The sequence below is a fragment of the Aquarana catesbeiana genome, linkage group LG11, assembly GCF_042186555.1.
Source record: "Aquarana catesbeiana isolate 2022-GZ linkage group LG11, ASM4218655v1, whole genome shotgun sequence".
Lineage (NCBI taxonomy): Eukaryota > Metazoa > Chordata > Amphibia > Anura > Ranidae > Aquarana > Aquarana catesbeiana.
Genome location: NC_133334.1, coordinates 3,487,348 through 3,512,656, shown reverse-complemented (window position 1 = coordinate 3,512,656; position 25,309 = coordinate 3,487,348). Strand labels below are relative to the sequence as shown.

The 25,309-nt window shown below is 51.1% G+C and overlaps 2 protein-coding genes across 2 annotated transcripts in view; both read left to right on the top strand.

Annotated features, from left to right (window-relative positions):
• NUCB2 (nucleobindin 2) overlaps window positions 1–25,309 on the top strand; it is a 202,963-nt gene that overhangs the window by 80,359 nt on the left and 97,295 nt on the right. The window lies entirely within an intron of this gene.
• The window catches only part of LOC141111809 (hemicentin-1-like), an 89,168-nt gene that overhangs the window by 5,509 nt on the left and 58,350 nt on the right, over window positions 1–25,309 (top strand). The window contains exons 2-3 of the mRNA XM_073603952.1: window positions 9,766–10,104; window positions 11,202–11,528. Of these exons, the coding sequence (XP_073460053.1) occupies window positions 9,766–10,104; window positions 11,202–11,528 (666 nt within the window). The remainder of the gene's footprint in view (window positions 1–9,765; window positions 10,105–11,201; window positions 11,529–25,309) is intronic.

Genomic DNA, 25,309 nt, shown 5'->3' with positions numbered 1-25,309 from the left:
TGGAAGTGGATAGAGTAGGGACAGGAAGCTGCTTATTTTCTGGAGAGAGATGTAGTGTCAGGGAAAGTTTCCAGTATGGGGAGGGCAAGTGTAGGGATAATGTCACATATCTCTCAAGCACTGATTGCCGGACCTGTTGCAGCCACCTTCTTATTATCCTTCCTGAACTGCTAGCTGAATGTGCTACTCTGCCAGTCAGCCACCCTTCCTGAAGATGCTGTCTAGGTAAAGTAGGCCTTGCCTATAGTGTGCCCTACTGTACCTGAAGAGATGGCTCTGCACAGCTGTGTGATCTGCTGGTATACTCAGTGGGACTGCTGTTCCCTACACTACCTCCTGTGCCATTTTTGCATGTACCCGCCCACTGTTGGGGATTCTTCTGTGGCGGAGTAAAACATTATTCCTGCACCTGTTACTGCAAATATTAATACTAGTGATACCAACTGTGTTGCTACAAGTACTGTTTAACCGTTCTTCCATACCACTTTGACAAATACAAGAATGTATAAGTCATCTTGGTCTCGGTGTGTGCCATCCTCTCTGCACCGGGTACCCCGCCCCACCCACAGGTGATTTGAGTCTTGGGTGTTAAAGAACAACCAATAGAAATGAGATATAAACAAATAGGTAAAAAGTCACTTCCTACACAGCTTGTGGCCTCTGGTGTAAAGGGGTGAGGAAATGAGGAGGAGGGTGTGGGGATATGGACAGGAATAGAAAAGATGAGAAGTAGGGGTGCAACGGATCAAAAAACTCACGGTTCGGATCGTTCCTCGGATCAGGAGTCATGGTTCGGGTCATTTTCGGATCAACAAAAAAAAAATCTCCCTCACTGTAATATCCACAATCTCCCTATTGGCAGAGTATTGGCGGGTATATTGGCAGGGTATTGGCGGGTATATTGGCAGAGTATTGGCAGGGCTTTGCAGAGTATTGGCAGGGCATTGCAGCGTATTGGCACTGCTGCCATCCGATCTCTCCCCTCCACTGTACAGATCAGTACACAGAGGGGAGAGAGGAACCGGCGTCATGATGGAGCGAACACGTGCTAAACGGCCGCCGGGTGTACCAAGATGGAGCTAGGCCAAAGCCGCGGCCTTTCCTATGGCCGAGGCCACAGAGCACTCCGCGGATCGCGGCTGTCTCGTACGGATCAACCTCCGCGGATCGGATCACGGATCGATGACGATCCGTTGCACCCCTAATGAGAAGCCAGAACAGTGAGGAGGAACCAAGAAAAAGAGGAGCAAAGAGTAAGCCAAAAAGCAAAACAGAGACACTTTGGAAAACCAAGTTGGTTCTCCAGTAAAGTAATGCAGCGAGTGCATTGTATCTGGTTGCTGATGCCGGGGAAAAACCAACTTCGGTCCAAAAACTACGGGGGCGGACATGGGTCATCCTGGCCAAAGGAGACTTCCTGATACAGAAAAATTAGGTAAACAATTCAATTCCTAAATGTAACCGGTTGTAGAAAAAAGACATTTCTTAGGTGATCCATATGAAAAATGTAATAAATAAGAGTGTGGGAAGAGGGGAAGGGAAAAGAGAGAAGGGGTCAAAGGGCAAAATGCGAAGGGGGAGGGGTTAGGAGAAGGAAGGGGGATGGAAAAGAGGATGAGATGGGAGGGAACAGAGGAAGAAGGGGGATGCATGACAAAACTAATAAGCAAAACCCATTAAATAGATTTACCTGGAGCAAAACACTACAATGAAGTAGGTGCAAGGAACAAAGAGCTACAGCACATAGACATAAACTGAGGAGGTTGCCCTGAAGACAAGCTGTTTAGTCACCCCAGTCACACAGCATAGAAGTGCATGTTGGAGAGAAACAAGTAATGGAAAAATGAAAAGTCCTGAAAGTTGCACATCTCTGCAAAACCCCGTAGGAAAGTGTATGACAGTCTCAGCCTGGTCTCCAACCAGGCCACGTCCCCAACGAGTTTCACTCCTCCCATGGAGCTTAGTCATGAGGACCCCATGACTAGGCTGACTGGGTGGAGTAAAATGCATTGGAGGCATGGCCTGGTTGAAGCCCAGGCTGAGACTGTCTTTTGCCCCGTACACACGATAGGATTTTCCGACAGAAAATGTTCGATGGGAGCTTGTTGTCGGAAATTCCGACCGTGTGTGGGCTCCATCGGACATTTTCCATCGGAATTTCCAACACACAAAATTTGAGATCTGGATCTCATATTTTCCGACAAAAAAATCCGTTGTTGTAAATTCTGATCGTGTGTACACAATTCCGAAGCGAAAAAGTTCCACGCATGCTGTGAATCAAGCAGAAGGAGCAGCATTGGCTATTGAACTTCATTTTTCTCAACTCGTCGTACGTGTTGTACGTCACCGCGTTCTTGACGTTCGGAATTTCCGACAAGATTTGTGTGACTGTGTGTATGCAAGACAAGTTTGAGCCAACATCTGTCGGAAAAAAAACATGGATTTTGTTGTCGGAAAATCCTATCGTGTGTACAGGGCAATACATTTTCCTACGGGGTTTTGCAGAGATGTGCAACTTTCAGGACTTTTCCTTTTTCCATTACTTGCCATTCATGTACACGCACTTCTATGCTGTCACACGTATGGCAAGTAGGTGCAAAGAAAACCACTCAGCATGGGGTGGAAGTACACAGCCCAAATTGTCTGTGAGCTGCAAGCCCGTTGTCACCGACCAGCTACAACAGGCTACCAAAACACCACATCACTATATGAACAGTGAAATATCAATGTCAACATGTCGGAAAAGAGTTTCGATAGACCTTCAGACGGAATGTCTGAATCTGAAATAGTGGAGCACTCTTCTGTCGGGATGTAGTTGCGCTTGGCACGCGCCTTCACTGGTACAACAATGGCATCCCCTTTGACAGCCACTGGCATCACTTCCCCCACAGGCACACCACTCTCACTTCCCGCTGGCAATACTTGGCTCTGGTACTTTCTTCCCGGGTGGCTCGGACATCAGGGCGAGCAACTGGGCCCGACTGCGGCCTCGAGGAGCACTGGGTCCTGGGATAGTCACTGAGGCAGGGGTAGCAGCCTCCTGCACAACTCTGGTGATAACCGGCGGGCTCTGAACATCACTCCCAGCTGGGATAGCAACATTCTTATCCCAATCAACTTGTAGGATCCATGGAGGTAAAGTTGGAGGGACAACCTCAAACAGATGCTCTCCACAGCATCCACAGACGATCCAAGGCCTCAACTGCATGGTCAGGCCAGAACACTTTTCACAAATCAGTCCCAGAGACTCGTAGCCTCCAGCCGTATACAAGGCAAGCTTGCCCTTCGATGTTTACCGCACTCCGGTATCAGTCAGGACAGGTTTCACGTCGCTCGGACCGAAACAAACACAGGGAGCGTACTTTCTCCAATCCGCCATCTCACTCACGAACTGCGCCATCTTTCTCTTCAACCCACAATCAGACATACATGACAGCACTTCCTTTTCCTCCTCTGCAGAGTGGGAACTCCTCCCCCTGCCAACAGATTGGTGCAAATGTTTTCTGGGAATTGTGGCGCCCGCCTTTTTCATGCTCTGGCACGCCCGAACTGTACTGGAGTCCATTTTGGAGTCTGTATTAAGCCTCACAGCGCTGGCGGGAAGTGTCAAAAGACCAGGCTGATCCTCTCCCCTAAACAGTGAGACTTGATGGTTCTTCCCCACATTGGTAGTACACACGACAAAACAGTCCATTAGAAGTGTAAAGGTTACTTGCCACCTTCCCACGGAGCCAGACAAAATCCCAATGAAGCTGAGGCCGGTTGCTAAGGGCGACGGCTGCAGAGATAACACCTTAGCCTCACATTGGGCGCCAAATGTAGCAAGGTCCCAGGCCTCCTCTGATCTAATGATAACCTCCAGGGCCAGGGATAGCTGACATCCTTCTGTATGTAGTGGGTTGTGAGGCATGGTGGGTGTATAGTTGTTAAAGTTATTGGACGCCAGACACTTCTTGGATGCAAAAGAAAGTTTATTTCTCTTAACAAACCTTTTTGGGAGAGAGGGTTAGGGCGAGGACACCTTTAGGTAGTTGCAAGATTAATTGGGAGACTCAGAGACTTCAGTAGAACAGCCATGCAGGCATAGGTGTGCGCAGCCTCTTGCATTAGGGTGTGCACCCCAAAGCCCAAATACATATGCATGTGTATATGTACTGATGGTGTCAGTAGGGCAGTGGACAGTGTAATTTTGTTTATTTTATTTTTTTTTTAATTATTAAGTGTTCTTGCATAGCAAGACCACTTACTGTTATCTCACATATATATTATTCTTATTATTATAGCCAAATTTACCACCCTAACTCCTCCCACAGTTTTTACACTACATTGACAAGTAATATACCGAAACGTGCGGATTGTTCCCGAATGGTGTGCTATTACTTTGTGGAACGTTTCGCCGAATGGTTCACGAAATATCGTCGTTTTTGCGGCGAAATTGGTCCCATAGGAATGAATGGGGAAACTAGAGTGGGAGATGACAAAAGCTGGAAAATCAGAACATGATTTCTAAACTGCCGCCACTCCCTCATTTTCAAGCCCACCTACACAAATCTTATATCAAAACGTTCAGCTATCCCTGCTGCCACTAAACATGTCCACGGCTAAGCCATAGTCCTGATAGTTTTCACAATATGACCATTTGTTTGCAACTCACGCCGTCCATTGACATTCATTGAAACTACACTCTAGCCCCCTCCAAATTTGAAGGGCAATTTCTAAACTGCGACTGTGCCTTCATTTTTAATATTTCAGAGACATACTATACATCAAAATCTAGGTCTGGGTCTTGTGATTCTCACAATATAAAGATCTTCGCTGTAGGATGTATAGTTTTTAAAATACGGCCATTTGTTTAGAGGTCATTTCAGGAAATTTTAGCCATTAATCAGAGTGTACTGTTAGTGTTTGTTTTGTTGCCATGGTTACCAAAGCTTCTGTTATACACAGGGGGGGAAGGTGGCTGGAGCATCTCAGCTGATTACAGAGCCCGGGGGAGGGGACAGACACACCATGTACTGATTTATAATAGAGGAATATGATGGGGCAGTTTTGATGGGGTAATTCTGATGGGGCAGTTTTGATGAAGCAGTATTTGGGAAGCATAAACAGGGCATGAGCGTTGCTAGGAAACAGTGGTTGTAAACACAAGATGCTGAGACACCCCAAATGCATGTGACTTCATCTGCTAGACTTGATAATGCTTGTAGACTCCTCCCACAGTTTTCACACTACAGAGACAAGTAATATACCGAAACGAGCGGATTGTTCCCGATTGATGTGTTATTACTTTGTGGAATGTTTTGCCGAATGGTCCACGAAATGAAGTTTTTGCGGCGAAATTGGTCCCATAGGAATGAATGGCGAAATGTTCAAAACTAGAGTGGGAAGTGACAAAAGCTGACAACCCCATGATCAGCCAAAACATTATGACCACCCCATGATTAGCCAAAACATTATGACCGCCGCATGTAAAAAAAAAAATATTTTTGAAAAAAAAAAAATTTTTTTGAAAAAAGTAAAAAAATAATTTTTGAAAAAAAAAAATATATATTTTTGAAAAAAAAAAAATATATTTTTGAAAAAAAAAAAATTATTTTTGAAAAAAAAATTATTTTTGAAAAAAAAATTTCTTTTAAAAAAAAAATTATTTTTGAAAAAAAAATATATTTGAATAAAAAAAATATTTTTGAAAAAAAAAATTATTTTTGAAAAAAAAAATTATTTTTGAAAAAAAAATTACTTTAAAAAAAAATAATTTCGAAAAAAAAATTATTTTTGAAATAAAAAAATTACCTTTGAAAAAAAAATTACTTTTGAAAAAAAAAATCATTTTTGAAGAAAAAAAAATCATTTTTGATTAAAAAAAATTCATTTTTGAAAAAAAAAATTACTTTTGAAAAAAATGTTCAGCTCTTTCAGCGAATGATGGAACTTTTTTACTACTATTTATACTTTTTAAAATATTAAGCTTTTTAACACTTTTCACAGTTACTCAAGCCACTCCACCCCACCCAGTTACTCCGCCCACTCCAGTTGTAGAGGCAAGAACACTTTCACAATTTCCCCAGAAATTGTACCTTTTCTAGTTTTCTTTTGTAACATTTTTTTTGGGGATGAAATATCAGTGGTCTAAACAGGGGGGAATATGCACCACACAAGGCGATTAGGGTGTGCCCAGGCACACCTGGCACACCCTGTGCGCACGCCTATGCATGCAGGGAAAGGTATCCAGCAAGACGCCACATCTGCATGTCTAGGAATACTGTCTCCTTTGGCAACAGTTTTTAACAGTTCCAAACACAAGGCTTAACAGTTCCTTCACTTTCACTACAATCACTCCCTGTAGTTCTTCAGTACACTGAGCTCCCGGTCTCTCACTAGACCCACTGGTTCACTGCCACTGAATCCCTTGAGCTCCTCAAATCTAAACAGTGGTATCTTCCTCAAGTGTCACCCCCGCTTCTCTGCTGGGTCCCTAGCTTGGCACTCTAGATACCTCTCAAGCTTCACCCCCCGCTGGTCTGCTTGGTCCCTGGCTTGACACACAAGGCTGCTCTTCAAGCGTCACCTCCGCTGGCTGGGTCCCTGGCTTGATTCCCACTGAAGTTTCCAGATTCTTCACCGTCCCCGGTTGGTGAGAATACTGCTCCGGTACTTGCTTCTGTTACTCACTGTGGTCCCTGGTAATAAGGTGGATAGTCCCTTACTGGCGACAGCTTCCCCTCTACCTCCGACCACGACAGGTTCTCGACAGGACCATCACTTTTGGTTGGACTGCAAGCCACAGTCCCAACCCTGCGCTCTCTCTTGCTTCTGGACAGGCCCTCAGACAGCCTAGCAGCCAGATATGGCTGAGATACCCCATATACTCATAACCTGACCTTGCATTGCCCTTCTCGTATCTAGTACCACCAAGTGCCCGGCCACCTAGTGGTAGAAGAGAAAAGTGCAACAAAGCCAAACTTAGGGAGAAATCAATAGATCTCTAGCAATCAACCAGGATAACTACTCCAGGTAAGCAAATTTGTGAGGAGCAAACCTGCCTAAACTCCAGGGTGCTACACTAACATCCTGATTAGGAAACCACAATCAAAGTACAGAAGCACCATGTCCACCTCAGCGAGGAGTAATTTATTTTTCAGCAAGGAAGTAGAGTTAAGTGGCATGGCCAGGAAACCAGAAAATGCAATAATCTATAAACCAAACAGGAGCCAGCAGCATGTGGGCACAGAGGTAAACTAGGGAAACAGCTGTGAATGTGTGGTCAAACAGTTTGCAGTCAGCAACAAGCGTAATGGATGCCAGGAATATAGTGCCAGATGGGGACGGTCAGTGGCATGATGTCCAAGGGTGGCATAAGGCTCAAAGAGTGGTAGGTTGCTCCATGAATTGTATGTATAAAGTGGGAACAACTAAGGAGTCAGTGCAATCCTAAGTGCAATTAAGGCTATAAAAGGTGACAAATGTTAACCAGTAATACAAGTACAAATTAGGAGGTAGGAATGCCCTCATCCTGCAAGTGAAAAAAGGACCCTCAAATCACAGGTTTAAAAGTAAGGGAGGAAGGGTGCAAAGAGAGCAGAAAAAAAGGATACTCCTCTATCTGTGGAGGGCCTGAAGACCTGAGAGTGGAGGTGTTCAAGGTCCCTGTGACCTCCAGTTCCTGAAGGGCTGTTCTTTTGGGCTCACTAAGGGTTGTCCTGGCCTCTCTATCCTCTTTGTCGTCGGCATGGGGGGCCAGTCCTAGAGAATGGAGACAGTTCTAAAGATCCATAATTGTGGAAGCTTCATAGTGGGTACCTTGGTGGTCAAACTGGAGTTTAAAGATACCTGACATGTTGTGATTGCAGGATCAGAAGGAATGGCTTCATGGCTCTTCTCTTGAGATTTTTAGATTGTGCTAGGCCTGCATACTTTTGGTAAGTATGCCCTTGGAAGGATAAGTCCTGAGCTTCTGTAGTACTTTTTATAAGAAATGGAATTTTAGAACCACGTCTTTGGAGGGGGGTGCATCTGCCAGCCTGTGGGTAAGGGGTTGTTGAATGTAATCTAGCTCTAGACAGTTGACCGAAAACATCAGGGACCAGTTTTTGCAGCAGAGCTAGGATTGAGATGTGGAGGTCAGTTATGCTTTCCTGTAAGGATCCAAATTCTGATGTTGCTGCAGCTGGATTGATTTTCCGCATCTTCAAACTGAGAACAGAATGTATCAAGATTTCTCTGCAGTTCCTCAAGATCATTCGAATGTCCATCCAAAGTAGTTGGGGCATTACTATGAGATTTTCTAGAAGGACTGCGTGCTGGCCCAAAGCCTTAATATCTTGTCTGAGATCAGAGGAGAGCTTCTTCACAGTGGTGGTAAGCTTGCCTCTCGCAATTCCAGATTTTTTGGGAGAAGATAGAAGGAAATTTTACAGGCTTCTGACAGAGCTATTCGAGTCCTTCATAGATTGGCGTATGTTCTTGTCATTCAGAGGGTTTGGTGCTATCATCTTGGCTGCATTCCTGTGATGGGTTTTGTGTTAAAAACCAGTGTGATGGACCGCTTGGCACCCTGACTGGGTAACTCCGCCAAACGGAGCTTCCTGCCCTCCAAACCCATCCAGCAGATCGAGAGCTAATACCAGCCCTTTACCGCAAACAATGTACACAGACAAGAATGTCAAGGTAAAACCAAAGGAATGACTGTTTATTGAACAGAACTATAGGTTTTTATACACTTCAAAAATAGGGGCAGTCCCCACATGAACAATGAAAACAAATATAAAACACATTGGGGAAAACAGCCCCATTGAAGGAATCTCCAGGAGGATTAGCCGTTAGAGAGAAACAATAGGTTACTCAATTAACAATGGTAATGCAAACCTAGGAGGCACGCAATGGGGAAATTACACAATGGGAGAAAGACACTTCACACCTGGACAGGATAGGCAAACAGGTACACATTATAACAGTAAACATTTAACACCTTAATAAACAGATTACACAGCAGGAGATCCCTCCAGGTTGTTTTGAGCTGGTTATAATCTTCTGCTCTTAGTCTCTGAGTCTAGGAGGGTTTGAAGTAGTCTATGCTGGTTTGGGCTGTCTGTACCTCAACAAAACACAGATTCCACAAATCTGTATTCAGGTCCTCCATTTCTCAGAGTCTGTGTGTTTCAGAGAAAGATGGACTTGAATCCAAAGTAAAACAACTCCAAAGGTCCCCCAGGCACATACCTCTTAAAGAATAGTGCTCCCTTAAATGCCAGGGCCCATAGTCAGTAGGCAAGAGGCTAGCCTGCAGTCCCCCCCCAAAAAGTCTCTGCCCCGATTGGGTCTGTCACACCCAGCTTTGCCTGGCTGCCCCCCATGGTACAAGGAGGATCTCACACGGCTCACTACCTCTAAAATGTCGCAGAGGTAGATTCCTGAACATGTACAGCTCAGGAGGTTGCCATAAACACCCAGGATGTGCAGAGCTGGGATAGAGTACAGCCATTCAGGTCATTTATGTGCATGCCCCCCCATTTGAAAACCTTTTTAAGACCATCATAGTAGCTTAGTTATGTACAAACTTGAGGACAGGAGAGAAAGGATGGACATGACTGATAAGTACATGAAGGTAATGGAAAAAGGTTTTCAAGGACAATCCAGGAAGGTTAACATATTACATAGATGATAAAAGCTGCATGAGTTCAGAATGTATCCAATCTGATATAGATATAATAATGATATTTTCTTCCCCAGTTTTTGGGTAAAAATAACTTGATTTGTATTTTATAGGGGCTCTGAGGGTGACAATGAGAACATCAGTTGTGTCAGTACTGAGAGATGAGGATGTCACCATTCACTGTGATATATACGGTCTAAATCCTGGGAGTGCCATTGCAGTACTATGGAGGAGGACATCAGAGAATAACACTGAGTACAATGTGTATGAATATAATAATGGACAGGTGACAGTATTCAGACCGGGAAGTTCCATGGATAATACAGAGATCCCAAAAGGAAACGCCGAGCTCCACATCCCCCGCATTCAGTTCTCTGATGAGGGGGAATACACCTGTACAGTGATAAGCACTCCGGATAAAGTAGAGGGTAAAGTTACCCTACAGGTGTCAGGTGAGTGATGGTGACATTGCCCCTCCTTTCCCCCATACTGTGTTATATGGCTCTGGGGTTGATTTACTAAGAGAGTTGAGAGTGTCCACTCTATGAATTGTTGCTGTGTTCACTTTGAATACCCAATCATGTGCGGATGAAAGAAGTAAACAGGAATTTTCTTTTTACATCATTGGAACATTGAAGTAACCTTTCCTGAGAGAACATTCACCCCTCCTTTAGTAAATCAGCCCTTATTTAGTGGCAGCTTATGCATTAGGGATGCACAGAAACCACCCCCCCATCCATGTGTCCGGCCCCTGATCTACATACAGGGATACCAGATGCATGGATTCCAATGGGGGGTGGGGGGTTTGAAGCACGTGGTTAGAGCCAGAGGCTCTAATCGGCTTCAAAAAAGGGTGAGCTCTAGGCGCAGAGCCCTGCACCCTGAGTCCACCCAGTTGTGCGACGATAATTAATGAATACTCATTGTTGCCACACTGATCCTCCTCCCGGCCAATCGGGAAGCTGGTCTGACACCCGTCACCCTAATGGCTGAAAGGACAGGTGATCCTATTGGACGCATAGGAGGAGGAGAGAAGAGACTCTATGAGAGGGAGGACACAGGAGCCGCTGCCTGGGACACAGCTTGCTGTCCGTCACCAGCTGCCTGACCTGCAGCCCACCACTAAGATGGGGTAATAGCCGGGCAGACAGCGGGCGGGGGGATGCCGTTAAGCGCTGCTGGCTGCTGGGGAGGGGGAGGGGCTGAATTACTGGTGTGCCGCTGGCCCGGGGAGGTGGTGTGTGCTGGAAAAGTGTTGTGATGCTGGCCACCGGGGGGGGGGTGTTCGGTTGATTGCCGACCCCCCCAAAAAACACAAGTGCCGCCACTGCTTATGGGGAATCTCCCCCAGAGAATTCCTCCCTCTAGTGGTGGACGTGAGAGGCTAGGGGGAGCCCAGTGACCATATCTATTGACTGGAGGGTCTCCTGTGTCATTTCTATCTAATCCACCATTACAATGGGTTCTTCTTGGTATAATCTGCACAGTCTGTGGATGTGATCTCTGTATTTTCTGCAGATTATATTAATAATGATTATTCTCTGTACAGCTCGTCCATCGGCTGATGTGGCACCAGAAAATACAGCCATAGAGGTGGGGGCGGAGAAGACGGTGATGTGTGAAGTTCACAATTTTTATCCAAAAGATATTTCCATACGCTGGAGTCAATATCGTAAGGTTTCTTCTGACTGTGAGGTCCTGGAGATCTGTACCTGTGTGAAGAATGTACTTATGAATTCAGACGGGACGTACAATGTGACAAGTCTACTGACCCTGAACCCCAAGATAGAAGACAATGGGAACATCTATTCCTGTATTATCAATCACCGATCTCTGCAGACTCAACTGTCAAGGAATCTCACCCTCACAGTGACAGGTCAGTAATATCTATTATTATTTTACATTATATACCATAGATTTCATAATAACTACCCATCTGTCATATAGAAGGTGTGGTGTTTGGTTGGGTGAAGTGCCCGGACTCTAAACACCAAGAGATGCCACCAGCACACTTCCAGCACACCTCTTCACTCACACTGGTGGCACAACTAAGTTCAATAAGATGAGCAGGCTCCTCCATACAGGGGTGATGATTGGTCAATGTGCATCCAACAATTCTGAGGTCTTATTACCAAGTGGGGGCAATTTTCCTGCATACCCCACCTGTATGTCAGTGAGGAGCATTCTCTGCCTCTGCACTATTCCTTCAGCCTCTCACACACAGCATTCTCTGACCCCTCATCAGTGGTGTATTTTGGCTTTGTGCTGCCCTTGGAAAGACTAAAATTTGGCACCCTCGTCTTACCCCTTCCTGATTAATACCCACACCCTTCATCTGTAAACTCCACCCCTTCCTCTTTAGGCTCCACCTCTTCCATTTAGATCGCTACCTCTTCAGAGGTGGGGTGAGAGAGGGAGGTGAGAGAGAGGGGGGAGAGAGAGAGGGGGAAAGTGGTGGGAGGAGAGAGAGGGAGGTGAGAGAGAGGGGGGAGAGAGAGAGAGGGAAAATGGGGGAGAGAGAGAGGGAAAATGGTGGGGAGAGAGAGGGAGGTGAGAGAGAGAGAGTAGGAGAAAGAGAGGGAAAGTGGTGGGAGAGAGAGAGGGAGGTGAGAGAGAGGAAAAGTTGTGGGGGAGAGAGAGGGAGGTGAGAGAGAGAGAGGGGGAGTGGTGGGGGAGAGAAAGGGAGGTGAGAGAGAGAGGGGGAGAGAGAGAGGGAAAGTGGTGGGGGGAGAGAGAGGGAGGTGAGAGAGAGGGGGCGAGAGAGAGAGGGGGGAGTGGTGGAGGGAGAGAGAGGGAGGTGAGAGAGAGGGAGGTGAAAGAGAGGGGGGAGTGGTGGGGGGAGAGAGAGGGAGGTGAGAGGGAGATGGGGGAGAGAGAGGGAAAGTGGTGGGGGAGAGAGAGGGAGGTGAGAGAGACAGGAGGGGAACGTGGTGGGGGAGATGAGGGAGGTGAGAGAGAGAGATTGGGGAGAGAGAGAGAGAGAGGGAAAGTGGTGGGGAAAAGAGAGAGGGAGGTGAGAGAGAGAGAGAGAGGGGGGGAGTGGTGGGGGAGAGAGGGGGACATAAGAGAGAGGGAACGTGGTGGAGGGAGAGAGAGGGAGGTGAGAGAGAGGGGGGGGATTGGTGATGGGAGAGAGAGGGGAAGTGGTGGGGGGAGAGAGAGGGAGGTGAGAGAGAGGGAAAGTGGTGGGGGAGAGAGAGGGAGGTGAGAGAGAGGGGGGAAGTGGTGGGGGGAGAGAGACGGAGGTGAGAGGAGGAGAGAGAGAGAGAGAGAGGGGGAAGTGGTGGGGGAAGAGAGAGGGAGGTGAGAGAAAGGGGGAGAGAGAAAGAGGGAAAGTGATGGGGAAAGAGGGAGGTGAGAGAGCGAGGGGGAGAGAGAGAGAGGGAAAGTGGTGGGGGAGAGAAAGGGAGGTGAGAGAGAGAGGGGGAGAGAGAGGGAAAGTGGTGGGGGGAGAGAGAGGGAGGTGAGAGAGAGGGGAGGAAGTGGTGGGGGGAGAGAGAGGGAGGTGAGAGAGAGGGGGGAGAGAGAGAGAGGAAAAGTGGTGGGGGAGAGAGAGGGAGGTGAGAGAGAGAGAGGGGAGATAGAGAGAGAGGGAAAGTGGTGGGGGAGAGAGGGAGGTGAGAGAGGGGGAGAGACAGAGAGAGGGAAAGTAGTGGGGGGAGAGAGAGGGGGAAAGTGGTGGGGGGAGAGAGAGGGAGGTGAGAGAGAGAAGGGGGAAGAGAGAGGGAAAGTTGTGGGGGGAGAGGGCGGTGAGAGAGGGGGAGAGACAGAGAGAGGGAAAGTAGTGGGGGGAGAGAGAGGGGGGGAAGTGGTGGGGGGAAGTGGTGGGGGGAGAGAGAGGGAAGGTGAGAGAGGGGGGAGAGAGAGAGGGAAAATGGTGGGGGGAGAGAGAGGGAGGAGAGAGGGGGGAGAGAGAGAGAGGGAAAGTGGTGGGGGAGAGAGAGGGAGGTGAGAGAGGAGGGGAACGTGCTGGGGGGAGATGAGGGAGGTGAGAGAGAGAGATTGGGGGAGAGAGAGGGAAAGTGGTGGGGAAGAGAGAGGGAAGTGAGAGAGAGGGAAAGCGGGGGGGGGGGGAGAGAGGGAGGTGAGAGAGAGGGAAAGTGGTGGGGAAGAGAGAGGGACGTGAGAGAGAGGGAAAGCGGGGGGGGGGAGAGAGGGGGGTGAGAGAGAGAGGGGGGAGTGGTGGGGGGAGAGAGAGGGAAAGTGGTGGGGGGAGAAAGAGGGAGGTTAGAGAGAGGGGGGAAGTGGTGGGGGGAGAGGGAGGTGTGAGAGAGAGAGAGGGAGGTGAGAGAGAGGGGGAAGTGGGGGGGGAGAGAGAGGGAGGTGAGAGGAGGAGAGAGAGAAAGGGAAAGTGGTGGGGGAGAGAGCGGGAGGTGAGAGAGAGGGGGTAAGTGGTGGGGGAAGAGAGTGGGAGGTGAGAGGGAGAGAGAGGGGGAGAGAAAGAGAGAGAGGGAAAGTGGTGGGGGAGAGAGAGGGAGGTGAGAGAGGAGGGGAACGTGCTGGGGGGAGATGAGGGAGGTGAGAGAGAGATTGGGGAGAGAGAGGGAAAGTGGTGGGGAAGAGAGAGGGACGTGAGAGAGAGGGAAAGTGGTGGAGGGAGAGAGAGGGAGGTGAGAGAGAGGGGGGAAGTGGTGGAGGGAGAGGGAGGTGTGAGAGAGAGAGAGAGAGAGAGAGAGAGAGAGAGAGAGAGAGAGAGAGAGAGAGAGAGAGAGAGAGAAGGTGGTGGGGGGAGAGAGGGAGGTGAGAGAGAGGGGGAAGTGGTGGGGGAGAGAGAGGGATGTGAGAGAGAGGGAAAGCAGTGGGGGGAGAAAGAGGGAGGTGAGAGAGAGGGGGGAAGTGGTGGGGGGAGAGGGAGGTGTGAGAGAGAGAGAGAGAGAGAGAGAGAGAGAGAGGGAAGGTGGTGGGGGGGAGAGAGGGGAGGTGAGAGAGAGGGGGGGAAGTGGTGGGGGGAGAGGGAGGTGTGAGAGAGAGAGAGAGAGAGAGAGGAGAGAGAGAGAGGGAAGGTGGTGGGGGGAGAGAGGGAGGTGAGAGGAGGAGAGAGAGAGAGAGGGAAAGTGGGTGGGGGAGAGAGCAGGAGGTGAGAGAGAGGGGGTAAGTGGTGGGGGTGGGGGAGAGAGCGGGGAGGTGAGAGAGAGAGGGGGAGTGGTGGGGGGGGGAGAGAGAGAGGGAGGTGAGAGAGAGAGAGGGGGGGGGGAGAGAGAGGGAAAGTGGTGGGGGGAGAGAGAGGGAGGTGAGAGAGGGAGGTTGAGAGAGAGAGGGGGGAGTGGTGGGGGGGAGAGTGAGGGAGGTGAGAGAGGGAGGTGAGAGAGAGAGGGGGAGTGGTGGGGGAAGAGAGCGGGAGGTGAGAGAGAGGGGGTAAGTGGTGGGGAAGAGAGTGGGAGGTTGAGAGGGAGAGAGAGGGGGAGAGAAAGAGAGAGAGGGAAAGTGGTGGGGGAGAGAGAGGGAGGTGAGAGAGAGAGGGGGAGTGGTGGGGGGGAGAGAGAGAGGGAGGTGAGAGAGAGAGGAAAGTGGTGGGGGAGAGAGAGAGGGGGAGTGGTGGGGGGGAGAGAGAGAGGGAGATGAGAGAGAGAGAGAGGGGGGAGAGAGAGAGGGAAAGTGGTGGGGGGAGAGAGAGGGAGGTGAGAGAGGGAGGTGAGAGAGAGGAGGGGGAGTGGTGGGGGGGGGAGAGTGAGGGAGATGAGAGAGAGAGAGAGGGGGGGGGAGAGGAGAGAGAGAGAGAGAGAGAGAGAGAGAGGGGGGGGAGAGAGAGAGGCGGAGGAGAGAGAGAGGGAAAGTTGGTGGGGGGGAGAGAGAGGGAGGTGAGAGAGGGAGGTGAGAGAGAGAGGGGGAGTGGTGGGGGGGGAGAGTGAGGGAGGTGAGAGAGAGAGAGAGGGGGGAGAGAGAGAGGGAAAGTGGTGGGGGGAGAGAGAGGGAGGTGAGAGAGGGAGGTGAGAGAGAGAGGGGGAGTGGTGGGGGGGAGTGAGGGAGGTGAGAGAGGGAGGTGAGAGAGAGAGAGAGGGGGAGTGGGTGGGGGGGGGAGAGGTGAGGAGGTGATGAGAGAGAGAGAGGGGGGAGAGAGAGAGGGGAAGTGGTGGGGGGGGGAGAGTGAGGGAGGTGAGAGAGGGAGGTGAGAGAGAGAGGGGGAGTGGTGGGGGGGGAGAGTGAGGGAGGTGAGAGAGGGAGGTGAGAGAGGACAGGGGGGAGTGTTGGGGGGGAGAGTGAGGGAGGTGAGAGAAGAGAGAGGGGGGAGAGAGAGGCGGAAGGTGGTGGGGGAGAGAGAAGCCCACATCATCCCCTTTTTACCAGCTGTGTAGCAAAGGCTTCTAAAGCCACGCATCAAAAGCCTCCATCCTGCTCTGCCAAGTGAGCCCTGGGATCGGAGGCCTGCAGCCACCGCTGCCTCCTGCTTCCGCTTTACTCCCCTGTCCGTGGCTGCATGGTGTCACCCCTCTGGTGGGTGTCACCTGGGTGCAGTGGCAGCCCGTCAATAGGGAGCGCTTGGGCACCGCCTCCCCCAAAGCTGGACATGGGGGGGTAAAGAAAGAAAAAAGTGGCCCTTTAAGAGCATCCGGTCACCGGACACTGAGCCGTCCACTAGAAGCTTGACTGCTGTAATCAGCTGAAAAGTTTCATTGGGCAGTGTTTGGAGTGTAAACAGGGCGCAGGCCATGCATCCTGTTTACACTCTACATCAAATCATTCATGATTCCATTCCACCTGGTTGCACATGATTGGTGGGTCCGGAGGACGGTAGGTGGGGCTTAATGTGGACCGTCACTTCCGTTCTCCCTACCACCCAGAGAGCAGCACCGACTGTCCTTCTGAGTAAATCTCCCCCAGTGATCTCCTGCACACTCGCTCTGTACCCTCCAGCCCTCCGATCCACCCCCCCACCTCGATCTCCAGTGCCCTGCTGAGAGAAGCCGGAGCACAGCCTGTGCTGACACTGCAGAGAGAGAGGTGAGCGGAGCTGAGGTCTGAGGAAAGTTTGTGCAGATAAGCAGGTAGCCTTTCATGTTGGGATAAAGGACAGATTTGTTTGCAGGACATGAGATACTGACAAGTAGGGTCAGAAGAGCAGGGAAGTGTGTGTGTGTGAGGTGGGGGAAGGGGAGAGCCGGTGTGCCCGCGCATGCGCAGTATGGAAAGGCACAACAGCTGATTTGCTGATCAGCTGGCGTGACGTCACCATAGCGCATGAGCACATTGTAGGAGGTTTTTTCTCAATGGGAGATACCATTTGACGGCCACAACTGAAAGCTTTGCAAACAGCGGAGGGACAACGTATTTGTCATATTGTGTGGGGTGGGCTTACAATGTGCTCAAGATCGGGTTTTGTCTGTGTTGCAGGGCGGGTTGCAACAGACAAAACCTGCCCTTCAACACACCCACAACCCGCCATTGCAACACACCTACAACCTGCCCTTCAACACACCCACAACCCACCATTGCAACACACCCACAACCCGCCCCCTTCAACACACCCACAACCGGCCCTGCAACACACCCACAACCTGCCCTTCAACACACCCACAACCTGCCCCCTTCAACACAACCACAACCCGCCCTTCAACACACCCACAACCCGCCCTTCAAGACACCCACAACCCGCCCTTCAACACACCCACAACCCGCCCCCTTCAACACACCCACAACCCACCCCCTTCAACACACCCACAACCCACCCCCTTCAACACACCCACAACCCGCCCTTCAACACACCCACAACCCGCCATTGCAACACATCCACAACCCGCCCTGCAACACATCCACAACCCGCCATTGCAACACACCTACAACCCGCCATTGCAACACACCCACAACCCGCCATTGCAACACACCTACAACCTGCCCTTCAACACACCCACAACCCGCCCCCTTCAACACACCCGCAACCCGCCCTTCAACACACCCACAACCCACCCCCTTCAACACACCCACAACCCGCCCTTCAACACACCCACAACCCGCCATTGCAACACACCTACAACCTGCCCTTCAACACACCCACAACCCACCATTGCAACACACCCACAACCCGCCCCCTTCAACACACCCACAACCGGCCCTGCAACACAACCACAACCCGCCCTTCAACACACCCACAACCCGCCCTTCAAGACACCCACAACCCGCCCTTCAACACACCCACAACCCGCCCCCTTCAACACACCCACAACCCACCCCCTTCAACACACCCACAACCCGCCCCCTTCAACACACCCACAACCGGCCCTGCAACACAACCACAAACCGCCCTACAACACACCCACAACCCGCCCTTCAAGACACCCACAACCCGCCCTTCAACACACCCACAACCCGCCCCCTTCAACACACCCACAACCCACCCCCTTCAACACACCCACAACCCGCCCTTCAACACACCCACAACCCGCCATTGCAACACACCTACAACCCGCCCTGCAACACATCCACAACCCGCCATTGCAACACACCTACAACCCGCCATTGCAACACACCCACAACCCGCCATTGCAACACACCTACAACCTGCCCTTCAACACACCCACAACCCGCCCCCTTCAACACACCCGCAACCCGCCCTTCAACACACCCACAACCCGCCCTTCAACACACCCACAACCCGCCATTGCAACACACCCACAACCCGCCATTGCAACACACCTACAACCTGCCCTTCAACACACCCACAACCCGCCCTGCAACACACCCACAACCTGCCCTTCAACACACCCACAACCCGCCCTGCAACACACCCACAACCCGCCCCCTTCAATACACCCGCAACCCGCCCTTCAACACACCCACAACCCACCCCCTTCAACACACCCACAACCCGCCCTTCAACACACCCACAACCCACCCCCTTCAACACACCCACAACCCGCCCTTCAACACACCCACAACCCACCCCCTTCAACACTTCCGCAACCCGCCCTTCAACACACCCACAACCCGCCATTGCAACACACCTACAACCTGCCCTTCAACACACCCACAACCCGCCCCCTTCAACACACCCGCAACCCGCCCTTCAACACACCCACAACCCGCCCCCTTCAACACACCCACAACCCGCCATTGCAACACACCTACAACCTGCCCTTCAACACACCCACAACCCGCCCCCTTCAACACACCCGCAACCCACCCCCTTCAACACACCCACAACCCACCCCCTTCAACACACCCACAACCCGCCCTTCAACACACCCACAACCCGCCCTTCAACACACCCACAACCCGCCCCCTTCAACACTTCCGCAACCCGCCCTTCAACACACCCACAACCCGCCCTTCAACACACCCACAACCCGCCCCCTTCAACACACCCACAACCCGCCCCCTTCAACACACCCACCCCGCCCTTCAACACACCCACAACCCGCCATTGCAACACACCTACAACCCGCCCTTCAACACACCCACAACCCACCCTGCAACACACCCACAACCCGCCCTGCAACACACCCACAACCCGCCCTTCAACACACCCACAACCCGCCCCCTTCAACACACCCACAACCCGCCCCCTTCAACACACCCACAACCCGCCCCCTTCAACACACCCACAACCCGCCCTTCAACACACCCACAACCTGCCATTGCAACACACCTACAACCCACCCTGCAACACACCCACAACCCGCCCTGCAACACACCCACAACCCGCCCTACAACACACCCACAACCCGCCCTTCAACACACCCACAACCCGCCCCATTCAACACACCCACAACCCACCCCCTTCAACACACCCACAACCCACCCTGCAACACATCCACAACCCGCCATTGCAACACACCTACAACCCGCCCTGCAACACATCCACAACCCACCATTCAACACACCCACAACCCGCCCTTCAACACACCCACAACCCGCCCTTCAACACACCCACAACCCGCCCTTCAACACACCCACAACCTGCCCCCTTCAACACACCCACAACGCGCCATTCAACACACCCACAACCCGCCCTTCAACACACCCACAACCCACCATTCAACACACCCACAACCCGCCCTTCAACACACCCACAACCCGCCCTTCAACACACCCACAACCCACCCTTCAACACACCCACAACCGGCCCTGCAACACAACCACAACCCGCCCTTCAACACACCCACAACCCGCCCTTCAAGACACCCACAACCCGCCCTTCAACACACCCACAACCCGCCCCCTTCAACACACCCACAACCCACCCCCTTCAACACACCCACAACCCGCCCTTCAACACACCCACAACCCGCCATTGCAACACACCTACAACCCGCCCTGCAACACATCCACAACCCGCCATTGCAACACACCTACAACCCGCCATTGCAACACACCCACAACCCGCCATTGCAACACACCTACAACCTGCCCTTCAACACACCCACAACCCGCCCCCTTCAACACACCCGCAACCCGCCCTTCAACACACCCACAACCCGCCCTTCAACACACCCACAACCCGCCATTGCAACACACCCACAACCCGCCATTGCAACACACCTACAACCTGCCCTTCAACACACCCACAACCCGCCCTGCAACACACCTACAACCTGCCCTTCAACACACCCACAACCCGCCCTGCAACACACCCACAACCCGCCCCCTTCAACACACCCGCAACCCGCCCTTTAACACACCCACAACCCACCCCCTTCAACACACCCACAACCCGCCCTTCAACACACCCACAACCCACCCCCTTCAACACACCCACAACCCGCCCTTCAACACACCCACAACCCACCCCCTTCAACACTTCCGCAACCCGCCCTTCAACACACCCACAACCCGCCATTGCAACACACCTACAACCTGCCCTTCAACACACCCACAACCCGCCCCCTTCAACACACCCGCAACCCGCCCTTCAACACACCCACAACCCGCCCCCTTCAACACACCCACAACCCGCCATTGCAACACACCTACAACCTGCCCTTCAACACACCCACAACCCGCCCCCTTCAACACACCCGCAACCCACCCCCTTCAACACACCCGCAACCCACCCCCTTCAACACACCCACAACCCACCCCCTTCAACACACCCACAACCCGCCCTTCAACACACCCACAACCCGCCCCCTTCAACACTTCCGCAACCCGCCCTTCAACACACCCACAACCCGCCCCCTTCAACACACCCACAACCCGCCCCCTTCAACACACCCACAACCCGCCCTTCAACACACCCACAACCCGCCATTGCAACACACCTACAACCCGCCCTTCAACACACCCACAACCCACCCTGCAACACACCCACAACCCGCCCTGCAACACACCCACAACCCGCCATTGCAACACACCTACAACCCGCCCTTCAACACACCCACAACCCACCCTGCAACACACCCACAACCCGCCCTTCAACACACCCACAACCCGCCATTGCAACACACCTACAACCCGCCCTTCAACACACCCACAACCCACCCTGCAACACACCCACAACCCGCCCTTCAACACACCCACAACCCGCCCCCTTCAACACACCCACAACCCGCCCCCTTCAACACACCCACAACCCGCCCCCTTCAACACACCCACAACCTGCCATTGCAACACACCTACAACCCACCCTGCAACACACCCACAACCCGCCCTGCAACACACCCACAACCCGCCCTACAACACACCCACAACCCGCCCTTCAACACACCCACAACCCGCCCCCTTCAACACACCCACAACCCACCCCCTTCAACACACCCACAACCCACCCTGCAACACATCCACAACCCGCCATTGCAACACACCTACAACCCGCCCTGCAACACATCCACAACCCACCATTCAACACACCCACAACCCGCCCTTCAACACACCCACAACCCGCCCTTCAACACACCCACAACCCGCCCTTCAACACACCCACAACCTGCCCCCTTCAACACACCCACAACGCGCCATTCAACACACCCACAACCCGCCCTTCAACACACCCACAACCCACCATTCAACACACCCACAACCCGCCCTTCAACACACCCACAACCCACCCTTCAACACACCCACAACCCGCCCTGCAACAGCGGGGCACAATCTGACAACTGCTGTTAGCATAGTATTCAATTGTGGCCGTGAAATGGTATCTCCCGTCGAAAAAAGCCTCCTACAATGTGCGCATGCGCGAGCACTTTTCAGTAGAGCGCCGGTGTTCTGCCGAGAAAGTTCCCCTCGGCGGATAAGGACCCCCCTGTACTGCACAGGCGCAGCGCTTGCGCAGTACGAGCCGGCGGAAATAGCCGAAGCTGAATCGCTGTAAATCAGCTGTACACGCCGCCTGTAAGAGGGCCCCTCGCTTCGCTCGCCACGCTTCGGGCACGGCCTCACTTCGCTCGGCACTTTTTTATTCTACCTCTATGTCCACTTGGATGGTGGGGCTTGAACCTGGACTCAGGGCGCAGGCGCCGTATACAGCTGACTCAAGGTTTTCAGCTTTGGCTATTTTTGGCGGTTCCTTAGTTGTTCGTACCGCGCAAGCACTGCGCCTGCGCAGTACAGGGGGGTCCTTATCCGCCGGGGGAACTTTCTCGGCAAGACATCGGTTACTAAATCTGCCGTCTCCCCATAGCTGATGCAAATCTCTCAAGCTGGCACACATTCACTGTTAACCCCTTCCCACCCAGGCCAATTCTGACACTTCTCTCCTACATGTAAAAATCATCATTTTTTTTGTTAGAAAATTACTCAGAACCCCCAAACATTATATATATACGGTATATATATACCGTATATACTCGAGTATAAGTCGTTCCGAGTATAAGTCGAGGCCCTAATTTACTACAAAAAAATGGGAAAAACTTGTTGACCCGAGTATAATACGAGGGTGAGAAATGCACAGCTATTGTAAGTGGAAAAGAAGGTCAACAATGCCCATTTGCAGCATCACTGTGCCCATTTGCAGCCTCACTGTGCCCATTTGCAGCCATAGGTCCCCTGAACTTCAAACTTGGTAGTTAAGAGTTCCTAGATGCCCCCTAGCTGCAGCCAAAATTTGGGGTCTCTGAACCCAAAGGGTCCTGAAATGACATTGCTGCAGATGGACACAGTTGACCGAATTTGGGGCCCCGTATCTCGGGGCCACTTAGTGCTAGGAACCCCAAATTTGGTGTGCAAACCCAGTGGAACTAGCACCATAAAATTTCCAAAGGTGGGGTTTCTAGAACCAAGTGGCCCCGAGATACAGGGCCCCAAAAATCAGTTCAGAAAATGTCAAGCACTTTTCTGCAGCAGAGAATGACATTTTCCTAACCGGTTTTGGGGCCCCGTATCTCAGGGCCACTTGGTGCTAGGAACCCCAGCTTTGGATATGTTATGGTACCAGTTCCACTGGGTTTGCACACCAAATTTGGGGTTCCTAGCACCAAGTGGCCCTGAGATATGGGGCTCCAAAGTCGGTTCAGAAAATGTCAAGCACTTTTCTTCAGCAGAGAATGACATTTTCCGAACCGATTTTGGGGCCCCGTATCTCGGGGACACTTAGTGCTAGGAACTTCATCTTTGGATATGTTGTGGTACCAGTTCCACTGGGTTTGCACACCAAATTTGGGGTTCCTAGCACCAAGTGGCCCTGGTCGGTTAGGAAAATGAAATTTTTTGCTGCAGAAAAGTGCTTGACTCAAGTATAAGTCGAGAGGGGCACTTTCAGCACAAAAAAATGTGCTGAAAAATTCGACTTATACTCGAGTATATACGGTATATATATATATATATATATATATATATATATATATATACCCTGTTACCCCAAAAATAAGACCTAGCGTGACTGTCGGTGAAGGCTGCAATATAAGCCCTACCCCCCAAATAAGCCCTAGTTAAAGTCCTTGTAGGTCTTATTTTCAGGGTAGGGCTTATTTGGGGGGTAGGGCTTATATTGCAGCCTTCACCGACAGTCACGCTAGGTCTTATTTTCGGGTATACAGGGTATATATATATCTTTTTTTTTAGCAGGGACCCTAGAGAATAAAATGGTGGTCGTTGCAACTCTTTATCTCGCACGGTATTTGCGAAGCAGTTTTTCAAACGCTTTTTTTGGGGGGAAAGAAACAGTTTCATGCATAAAACAACAAAAACAAAAAAAACAAAAAACAGTAAAGTTATCCCAATTTTTTTGTATATTGTGAAATATGATGTCATACCTAAGATGTCAGGCTTCAAAATTGCGCACACTTATGGAATGGCGCCAAACTTCGGTACTTGAAAATCTGCATAGGCGATGCTGTAAAAATGTTTACAGGTTCCATGTTTAGAGTCACAAAGGAGGTCTAGTGCTAGAATTATTGCTCTCGCTGTAACTTTTGCGGTGATACCTCACATGTGTGGTTTTAATGCCGTTTACATATGTGGTTGTGGTTTACATATGTGGGCGCGACTTGCATATGCGTTCGCTTCTGTGAGCGAGCACGTGAGGACAGGGGCGCTTTACATTTATTTATTTTTTTATTGTTAATTTTTCATAACCCAGGAGCCATAAAGTTAATTCCAAAAAAGTCCTTCAGGCAAAGCAGCGTTAATTTTACTTTAATTTTTCTAGTTTGATGCTTTCTTTTTACATTTATTGTAATGTAAACATCCCTTGTAATAGGAATAGGGCATGACAGGTCCTCTTTACAGTGAGATCTGGGGGGGGGGGTCAATAAGTCCTCACATCTCTCCTCTAGGCTGGGAAGCCTAAAATAAAAATAAAATATAAAAATAAAAAAACGATCTCGGCTTCCCAGCTGAAATGGCGGCATTTTTTCAAATGCAGAGGCCAGACGTGACATCATAACATCGCGCCCGGCTTCCAAACAATCATAGAGACTCCGGGGATTGTATACCCTGATCTGTGAGGCTGAGCTGTATACCCTGACCTGTGATTCTACGGCTGTATACCCTGACCTGTGATTCTACGGCTGTATACTCTGTCCTGTGATGCTGAGCTGTATACTCCTGACACTATGGGTGGAAGCAAGTAGACTACAGAGGGCGGAGTGGGTGGATTCTATAAGGGGTGGGGCTTATGCAAAGTGGGAGGGGTCAAAAAGAGGGCGGGGTCTGCCCCCCATCCTAAAATTTCGCCAGCCGACACTGCCCGGGTGTGGTCTGCACCCCTGTAGTGACACCAGGAGAGTTGCTAGACGGCAAAAAGACCAGGGGTTTCAGCCCGAAGTCCAAGGCCGTGCGGGGGGGGGGAGTGGTGGCGATAGTGGCAGCAGTAGTGGTGTGGGGTTTTTTTGGCTGGGAGGTGGGGTTGTGTGACGGGGGGAAGCTCACTTGCTTGTTGCTGCCTGGCTTACCAGTGCCCATTAATGCTGACCACTAAACTCACCTGGCATACACACACTGACCTACCTACCTGACATACATACACTGACCTACCTACCTGACATACACACACTGACCTACCTGACATACATACACTGACCTACCTACCTGACATACATACACTGACCTACCTACCTGACATACACACACTGACCTACCTACCTGACATACACACACTGACCTACCTACCTGACATACATACACTGACCTACCTGACATACATACACTGACCTGCCTGACATACACACACTGACCTACCTGACATACATTCACTGACCTACCTACCTGACATACATACACTGACCTACCTTCCTGACATACACACACTGACCTACCTACCTGACATACACACACTGACCTACCTAC